At 40.2% G+C, this 10,305-nt stretch overlaps 1 protein-coding gene across 1 annotated transcript in view; it reads right to left on the bottom strand.

Annotated features, from left to right (window-relative positions):
• LOC102312820 (protocadherin Fat 3) overlaps positions 1-3,808 on the bottom strand; it is a gene marked incomplete at both ends in the record, with an annotated part of 48,634 nt that extends 44,826 nt beyond the window's left edge. Inside the window, 1 exon segment of the mRNA XM_042215457.1 lies at positions 474-3,808. Coding sequence (XP_042071391.1) covers positions 474-3,780 — 3,307 coding nt within the window.
• Between the last annotated feature and the right edge of the window lie 6,497 nt (positions 3,809-10,305).

The following is a 10,305-nucleotide window of genomic DNA, read 5'->3' as shown; positions in this document are numbered from 1 at the left end:
CCCCCCGCGACCCTGAAAAGGATAAGCGGTAGCGAATGGATGGATGGATGGATAGTCCACTTTTTGTCATTGTGTCCTGGTCCGGCTATCTTTTATTGCACAATATCTTCATATTCCATGTTCCATATTCATTACTTATAGCGGGGACTATTTTAATAAATTATTATCTGGGTGTTCTAAAAGCTGCAGTTAGAGTATTAACAATAATGCGAAAATAACTAAACAGCCAATTTGTGCAGATTTTATATCTGAAAAAGCACGGTAGGTTACTGTGTTCCCCAACTCACGCTGTATTGACTTCTTTGTTTATTTTAGTTAAAACAATACACTTCAGTAACAAGAACGTTACAACACTAGACAATTTTATACAACCATATAGTGTTTTAAAACCATAATTCAAACTGTTATGCAATAATTCTCATTTGCCATGACTAAAAGCATGACACGCAATATCATTTTCAAAGAAAACTCACCTGTCTCTTCATCTATGGCAAATCTTCCAAGCCCACTCCCATCTCGAATGGAGTACTGAACTTCTCCATCTCTGCCAGCATCATCATCATTAGCTGTGACCTGGAGTAGAGTGGTTCCAATCCGGGCATTTTCTTTAACTAATCCAGTCAAAGCAAAATCAGAAAAGTATGGGGCATAGAGGTTTTCATTCACATCTACAACCTCCACCTCCACAAAGGTAACAGAAAGAAGAGAAACAGGCCTTCCTTTGTCTTTGGCCTTTACAGTAAGGTTGTAGAACTGCTGTGTCTCATAGTCCAGCTCCTTTGTGAGTCGAATAACTCCATTTGCCCTGTCTACTTCAAACCATCCATTATAATCACTGGCTAGGGAGTACCGAACCTGGCCTCCCAACCCCAAATCTGGATCCAGAGTTTCTAACCAGGCTACAACTGTTCCTACTGGGAGATCCTCCAGAACCCTGGTTCTGTACACAGCAGGGATAAATAGTGGAGGACAGTCATTTACATCCTCCAAAATGATTTTCAGTGTGGTTACAGAAAACTTCTGGCTTCCTTTCTCCGCTTTGTCCCGAGCCTCAATTTTTAGGTTAAACGTAGAGACAAACTCCCTGTCTAGTTGGCCAGCAACATATAATATCCCACTAGTGGAATTGATACCAAACTGAGTGGTGCTTGTCAAAAGAGAGTATACAATCTCGCCATTGGGCCCAAGATCTTTGTCAATGGCCTCAACCTGGATGACGTCAGTACCTATGGCTAGGTTTTCAGGTATGACAATTCTAAAGCCTCCTTCTTGCAAAAATTGGGGTGCATTATCATTTGCATCTTCTATATAGACAGTAAGCAACCGCCAGGAACTTTTCTGTGGAAGGCCAAGGTCATAGAGAGTTAAGTTGAGGAGATAGCGATCTCTTTTTTCTCTGTCCATGTGTAGGAACACACTGATAAGTCCCGTCTGTATGTCAATGGTAAAACAGTTATCAATATTTCCATCTGAAATAGAGTATAGAATTTGACCATTGAAACCTGTGTCCCCATCATAGGCATTCACATTGAAAACACTTGAGCCTACCTTAAGGTCTTCCTGCACAGTAATATCTGTGGGAAATGTTTTGTCAAACTGGGGTGTCTGCCGATTCACAGAAAAAAGGTCAATAAAACCTTCCTCAATTTTAGGTTTATTGCTAGCTTTGGACTTTTTCAGTAACTTTTCAGCTAATTTTTGAGCCACATTTGTTTCTTTACATGTGAAACGTTTGGAAGAAGATTTTCCATAAACAACTGAGATATTGACAAACATAGGATCCGAAAAGCTCTCACCATCAGTGGCAGTTATTTTTAAACTAAATAAACCACTCTTTGGATGGGCTCTTGAGAGAGAATGCTGCAGTGCAAGAACCCCTGAATCTGGGTTGAGGTCAAAGTACCCCTGTTCGTTACCTGAAATAATCTTATATTTCACTAACTCTAATTCATCTATATCAATTGCAGACATTGTAGTAATAACTTCATTTACTGGAAAATCCTCAGGAATAATCCCCTGGCATGCTACCTTCTCAAACAATGGCTGATTATCATTTACATTTTCTAGATGGATTGTTACATTGACTTCACTTTCTCGTCTGTAAGGAGACCCCCAGTCAGATGCTCTGACTATGAACATAAAGCTTTCTGATGAGGATTCAAAATCCAGCTCTTCAGTAGTGCTTATAACACCAGAAAACTGATTGATTTTAAAGGGTAATGGCTGAAGACTGGAAATGCTGTAAGTTATGTATCCATTTTCACCTTTATCTTTATCAACTGCAGAAATTGTTAATACACTGGTTGCAACTGGTACACTTTCATTAACAAAAACCTCATAAGAGGACTGAGCAAATGTTGGTGTGTGATCATTGGCATCCTCAATGGTTACCCTCACTTTAACTTTGAGATTACTATCCATTTCCACTACTTCAAGATTAAAGACATCCTGGAACACCTGAGTGAACCAGCGAGCAGTAGAGATTACACCCGTTAGGGTATTCATTTGAAAAAAGGATGAATCCGCAGAGGTTGTTAAGATATATTCTGCATCATCAGGTTCTGGTGTGATTTTAACAGCCACTACAAGTGTACCTGGAGGTGAAATTTCATTTAAACTGACATCATACAACTCTTGCATAAATTTAGCATCTGAATTTTGATGTTTTTCGACCTTGATTTGGATGACTTCAACAGCAGATAACTTCTGTGGGGTGCCCCTGTCTTTAGCCTGCAAGCTAAGATTACAGCCATAAGGGTACGTTTGACTTATTGACTCAAAGGCTTTAATAGCAAACTCTCCTTCTTTAGTTCTGTCAACAAAAAACTGCTCTGACGGATCTCCTCCTACAATGACCAAGGAATCTATTTCTCCATTTAAGCCTTCATCTTGGTCCTCAACAGTAACCACTGCATACACAAGATTTTTATCCAGCCATGAGGGGCTGTGGGTGAGGACATTCATGAGTGGAGCATGTTCATTTAAACGCTCTACATGGACAAAAAGTTTGGCTGTGCTGCTGATACCATTATTTCCATAAAGCTTCATGCCACGGTCCACCGCTAGAATTTCTAAGTCATAACGGTTCTGCTCATCGACATTAAGCCTTCCACTGAGAGTAACCACTCCACTAGTTGGGTGTACAGCAAACAGTTCAGTTTTTTCCTTGAAAAAATAGTAAAACTCTCCATTGGAACCGATATCCGCATCTGTGGCAGTAACTTGTGCTATACTAGTTCTGAGAGGGGTACTCTCTGCTATGGTGACGGAGTATGTGGTAGGAGAGAACAAGGGCCGGAGGTCATTCATATCCAAAACCTGAATACTGACTTTAGTCCAGGTCTCAAGAAGAGCCTCTCCCTTGACAGAAGCTTTCACTGTCAATACATAATTATCCTGAATCTCTCGGTTCAATATGGCGGCATTACCACCTTTAGTCCTTATGCGTAAGAAACAGAAGTCTCCGAGTACATACTCCTCTGCCTTGAAAAAACCGTCATCGTCACCTGAGGTGATTCTGTAGCGGATCTCCCAGGAGTGCTGGGCGAGGTGGATGCCCATTTTAATTTTACTGTTGGCATAGGTGCGTGCTGCTGAGTTTTCATAAATTGTGGCATGGTAGACAGGCTGAGTGAAGCTGAAGTGAGATTCATCTTGAGGAGCCCCATGGGTGTTCTGACTGTTGCAGAGTGGTGACTTCAAGAATACCAACAGCAGCAGCAAGGCCAGGCGGAGATGAGGGGCTCGAATGCCTTCCCACTGGCTCATATTCATATCCATTCCATCATAACTCCATGCTGAAGCAGTCTAGAAAAAGAAAGGCAGAGACATAGAGAGAAACGTCAGCAACAGGAGGGGGGATTCTTTTCATTCACAGTCTCTGCCAATTAACCATAGTTAATAGCCATAGTTAACCATTAGAGGAGTAGAGATGGTGAAAGAGATGACCGAGCTGAGTGCAGTTACTTGGCAGCCATAATGAAACTTACATCATCCTTGTGCAGTATGTGGATACCGACAACTGCTACTTTTAGAAAAAAAAAAAGCTGTGGTTGTTTGTCAAGGAACAAAACAATTATATGGTTAGGAAGAATTGTATCATCATCAACATACTATAGAACATAACTGCAGAGACAAATTGCTACTATACTTTGACCCTATCATAACCCATTTTCTAAATTACTTGAAAATTGCAGTACTATATTTCAAAACCATGTAATATCACCAAAAGTAAGCCAGATGTGGTTTCAAATGCAAAGTAGCTACTTTTTTCAAAGTGTTCTCTCTTTTATTAAAAAAGAAAGTGCTGTGTTCTGTAAGTAAGCAGCCACAAGTATGTGCCAATCTGCACTTTTGGCCTGAAACCTTTTCCAGTAAAAGCCATGCTGTAGCTGTAAGACTACCACAATAGTCTGCATTTTGGTGACTAAGCACTTTCTCCACAAGGGATAAAGAGATGGAGTGGAAAGGCAGATGGTTTCCGAGTCTTCTGAAAGAGTATTTACTTTCTGTTGAAAGTAAACCTATTTCGCTTGGCAGCAGTGCCCCCAAATTGAAACAATACAAATTGAAACCTGAGCGCGCATTTAAATAAAATTCAGTAGTCATTCGTGAGTGAAAAATGTGACGATAATCCTAAGAGAAATGCAGAAAATATCACTTTTTCTTCTTTTTCTCTGACATTATTAAACTGTCAACTGAGGCACACTAATTATGCCTCAGTACTGAAATAACCCTTCCAATCTGTTTTTGTTCACTTTTGGCAGAGTCACTACGTATCTTAGCTAATACAGTAATAATACATACAAATGGTTGTTTTTCCCTATTTGTACTTGGAGTAGAAACAATTTAAGGGATTCTGTCATTGCAACATCTGACACCAGTTCACAACTTTAGGTTTATTGCTGTCTCAATACATTTCCTGAAAGGCATGGTTCTGCCAAAATTTATAGCAGACAGCTGCCGCTCGCAAAAGGAGCAATGGCAAATGACAAAGCAGTGGAAGCTGAAAAATTGCTAGAAGTGTAACTAACAGAGGTATAACGGACTGAAAAAAGATGAGTGAAGAAGAAACACTCATTCTGCATTTATTGATTAGTTATTATTAATCGCTGGCGGTCTTCTGCAGCCTGTTTTTGTCCTGTCTTCCAACCTGGTTTATCTGGACGTTTTTTCTGTTAGAAGGAAGAAACCTTGCCACCGTCGCCAAAATACTGGCTCATGATTGTTAGGGTTTTCTCTGTTTTGTTTGTATTACTGTAATTTCTTTACTTTACAACATAAATTAACTGTGATGTATCACATCTTTGGAAAGCTGAGTACAATTTCTCTAGCCACACCCAGGCCTGATTACTGCCACACCTGTTCTCAATCAAGAAATACCGTAAATAAGACCTGCCTGACAAAGTCGAGTAGACCAAAAGGTTCTCAAAAGCCAGACATCATGCTGTGATCCAAGAAATTCATGAACAAATGAGAAACAAAATTATTGAGATCTCTCAGTGTGGAAAATGTTATAAAGCCATTTCTAAAGCTGAGGGACTCCAGCAGACCACAGTATTATCCACAAATGGCGAAAACATGGAACAGTGGTGAAACTTCCCAGGAGTGGCCAGCCGACCAAATTTACCCCAAGACCACAGCTCCTGGGATATTTTTGGTCCAAGAGGTCACAAAAGACCACAGAACAACAACCAAAGAACTGCAGGCCTCACTTGCCTTAGTGTTCATGATTCCACCATAAGAAAGAGACTGGGCAAAAATGACCTGCATGGCAGTGTTCCAAGACGAAAACCACTGCTGAGCAAAAAGAACATAGAGGCTCCTCTCAGTTTTGCCAGAAAACATCTCGATGAACCCCTAATAATATTTGGTGTAAAATAACGCAGCTCTCAGAAAGCGAACGTTATTTCAACAGTAAAATACATGTGATGGTCTGCGGCCGTTTTGCTGCCTCAGGACCTAGACGACTTGCTGTGGTAAATAGTACCATGAATTCTGCTGTCTATCAAAACATCCTGAAAGAGAATGTCTGCCCATCTGTTTATGACCCCAAACAGAAGCACAATTGGGTTCTGCAGAAGAACAACAATCCAAAACACACCAGCAAGTCCACCTCTGAATGGATTAAGAGAAAGAAAACAAAAACTTTGCAGTAGCCTAGTCAAAGTCCTGACCTGAATCTAGCTGAGATGCCCTGGCATGACCTTAAAAAGACAGTTCATGCTTAAAAAGTCCTCCAATGTAGCTGGGTGCAGCTCCTTTGCAGAGTGAGCTGCAGATGGGCAGGTGGACAACGAGCTCTGTAGTAAAGGTTTAACCCTTGCATGTTATGAGTTCTGTATTCTGATAATTATAACATATACTATATTATGCCTATATTAATTCAAATGCTGCAAATATCCCTCTGTAAGAATTGGGCACCTCAAAATGCCAGTTTTGTCTAATTAAAAGAAGTAAGAAAAAACTTTAGTACCTTTTTTCATTCAACAGTACACAACATTAAGCATTAAGCTTAATATTAGACTCCATCTGCTGAAAAATGTAAACAGTTGACAGTTCTGAGCTGTATTTGATATTATTTTGTCATTGTTGGACAGATGTGGTTTCTGAGGATATAAAAGTTTCAAAATGATAATTATTCATCAAACTTTCCATCTCTTCAGATCTTCTTATTAACACTGTAAACAATGCGAGCTTAAAATAATTTTTCATCATTCTGCTGCATAATTGCTATGTTGTTACTATACCAGCAAATCCCACAAGCTTGTGTCAGCTAAATGTCTGCCACACACACCACATCAGCCACACAAAAAAATAGCATCATTCTCTTGAGAGAAGTCCCACTTACTGTCAGCTCTAAACACCCTGTCATTAGCTTTTTATTACAGGCTAATTAGCCTTGAAATACATGGCAAACGGCAACCAGCAACTTCTACTGGAAAGAGAGATAATGTTGCTTTGTCTGACCTTGCTAATACACAGCTATAGGTTAACATGTAACTCAGAGAAACAGTCCTGCTGGCAAGCCTGCTGGTCATAAAACCTTTATGGATCTATAGAAAGATGTTACCAGCATGTAAAGTTAAGCACACATATGCATGGACACAGGCACATATGCATACATACTCTCAGTGAAAAGCTGACTGAGGCAACAAGGTAATGTGAAGCATAGGGATGGGTATTGAAAACCGGTTCTTGTTGAGAACCGGTTCCCACTGTTTCAATTCCTTGGAATTGTTTGCCATTTTTGCAAACGATTCCCTTATCGATTCCAGTCGCCCCGAATGACGTCACCACGTTGCGGAGCGTCATTTACCTGGCAGGAAACATGGCTGCTAAAACGCTAAAAAGTTTGGTTATACTTTACAAGAACGGAAGACAACAGGGCAACTTGCAATACTTGCAAAGTAGATATTTCATTTAAGGGAGGAAACACTACGAATATGCAAAAGCATTTGCTCACAAAACACACGATGACCTTAAATGAATGTCGTGTTTTTAATTCCGCTCCGGACTCGTGAATCTCAACCCAGCAGCAGCGGGAACATTTGCACGTCCTCTCCCGTTAATGCGGCAGGTAAATAATCAACTAACAGTGCATATTATGTTAGCGCAATCTGCCTTATCTGCCATTACTGCCATTACTGTGCGTTTAGGTGACCATGATGAGAGAGACACACAGAGTCTGACTGGCGCTCGCTGGCAGTTCTCGCTGCAGTCTACCGGTAGCGTCTCCTTTCAAGCCAGGATAGACTAATGTTACCGAGCAGTGACTAAGTTTGTGGTCAAAGGCTTGAACCCATTTGCCACAGCAGGTGCCCCCGATTTTCGGTAAGTGAATGTGTTTAATTGTAGGCAGGGACATTACTGGATATTCTTGTGTAATTGCTACTGAATAATTTATGTTATACTTTGTTATTGCTACAGAAGAATATTTATTTTATTATTTTACATTTACAAATTTTTTCCCCGGGGTCCCTGTGACACCACATTGAAGAGCCGTAGGCTGGATCTCTTAAGATCTCACTGCTGGGTTTGTAAGGCCATGTTACTCCTAAATTTCTATCTTGTTCAAAGAGAAGATATAAAACAAAGTTCTATGCTAATCGACCTTAGTGTTCTCCTTTTTTAAAAAGAATCGATAAGAGAATCGATAAAGAATCGAATCGTTAAACAGAATCGAAAATGGAATCGGAATCGTGAAAATCTTATCAATACCCATCCCTAGTGAAGCAGCAAACAGAATAGTTTTTTTCTTTACCATACAAACAAGTATCTATGCGGTAGAGATCAGAAATGAAAGGTTTCTTCCTTCATGAGTTGACTAGAAATACTCCTCCCCGGGTCTAGGAATTATCAGCCACTCACAATTCACCAGGGCTGCAGACCAAACTCTCTCTGCGTCCAAATGTGGTGAACTTACAAGCTAAGAAGTGAAACAGACAACATATATTGAATCGCTGTGGTTTGGAAGCATTTTGATTAGGACATTAGCCTGTACTGAAAGAAGTCAAGTCAAGTCAGCTTTATTTCTATAGCACTTTTAAAAGACACCAAGTGTTGGTAAAATAAATGAGATAAAAAGATTACAAAACATCTATATATACACACACACATGCATGTGTTTATATGCTTGTATATACAAATTTTTATACAAGCATACAAACACACATATATATAAAAAAGGGTGAGGGTAACAGTGGTCCTCGGAGCGCTAGGTGCAGTGACTCCCAAGCTTGCCGATTGGCTCCAGCAGATCCCAGTATGTGCAATATCTATCTATCTATCTATCTATCTATCTATCTATCTATCTATCTATCTATACACACACACACACATTCGCGTGTGTATCTATACAGAAGACAAAAAGCATATGAAATACAGGTACAGCCACTCAAAACTGCCGCTTTCAGCTGGGAGTCCTCCCTCCTGCCCTTGAGGCGTATCTACTTTCCACTAAAAACATGCTCAATAAACAAAAAAACTTTGACTTGGATAGTTAGCTATAGATTTTTACAGTATTATTACGTTATCAGGGCTCTAGAGTGCGACCAAATTTTTCAATGGTGCGACTAAAAAAAGATCTTAGGTCGCAGCGGTGCGACCAACTCTTCGAGTAAAAAAAAAAGACTCCGCAACTCTGAAAGTCTCCATGTGGTCAACAACAGACACACATTATGCCCCTGTCGTGGTCTAAACCAATCAGAGATAGTAAGGGGTGGGACCTCTCTGATAGGCCGTAGTCCAGTTGAAAGTGCAGGCACATAGAGGTGAGTAGCTTGAATAAAGCGATATCGATTCATTAAATCCTTTTAAATATAAATGTATTTTGCCAGAAACGCCAGATTAAAGCTCACAAAACAATTTCAACAACCACCAAACAGCAAACTAGTGCAGGTACACGGATTCTGCACAAAGAAGTAAACACAGAGCGCAGACGCATCGGAATCAGCTTTCTCTTTCTCGGGTTTCTCACCTCTCACAGGCTGATCCGCAGGACCTATTTACACTCACTCACACAGTCGAGGCTCAAAGCTGACAGCTCACTGATTCTCATGCGTCCTGTCCGTGCTGTGTTTAAGTCTTTTTTGCGCTAAATTCTGAGCTGCAGGTTTTGTCTCTCTCCAACCAAAATTCACTGAACCAGCAGCAAAAGAAGCAGCAAATTACGCTTAACATTTGATAAACATCGTCATAAATTCCCTCTTACTTTTGCTGTTTTGCTTTCACCACGATAAAAATCACACTACATGCACAGCCCTCTCTCTCTCTCTGTGTACTTCAAGAACAGTTCCCCATCTCAAATCTCTGTTTTTGGCATTATTCATTCGCTTATTACCGACCAGTCTAGCGTTGTTTACAGCGCTGTCGGCTGCTGTCTTTATTTCTTTTCTTTTGTTTAACGTAAATGTCCTTGGACAAGAAAGCCTAATTTCTGCTGTTCAATACTGAAGAAATTTAAATGTTTTAAAATTATGCAAAATTGCAGAATATTTTTAAGGTTATCTGCTATAAAAAGTAGAGATGGACCGATCCTGATGTAAATTACTGGATCGGATATCAGAGAGAAATAAAAAGTGTCATCTGATCCATTAAATATCAAAAAAGCACCTCACAAAACTTGCAACATGGCGTAACTCGGCTTATAACCGTAGCACGTTGCAGCAGTGTACTCACGTGATAGAGCGGCTGTGTGTATTTGCAGACTCGTTACCAATCTGGCATTAATCTCCGAGGAACTTATCCCAGAGAGAAGTAAAGCAAGTGTGTAAGTTCATCTCTGAATGTTTGTAAAGCATTCCC

This window comes from Haplochromis burtoni, unplaced genomic scaffold (assembly GCF_018398535.1).
Source record: "Haplochromis burtoni strain Fernald_Lab_line unplaced genomic scaffold, NCSU_Asbu1 Contig_726, whole genome shotgun sequence".
In the NCBI taxonomy this organism is placed as follows: Eukaryota; Metazoa; Chordata; class Actinopteri; order Cichliformes; family Cichlidae; genus Haplochromis; species Haplochromis burtoni.
The sequence above is the reverse complement of the archived record's forward strand: the minus strand, read 5'-3'. Positions and strand labels throughout refer to the sequence as shown.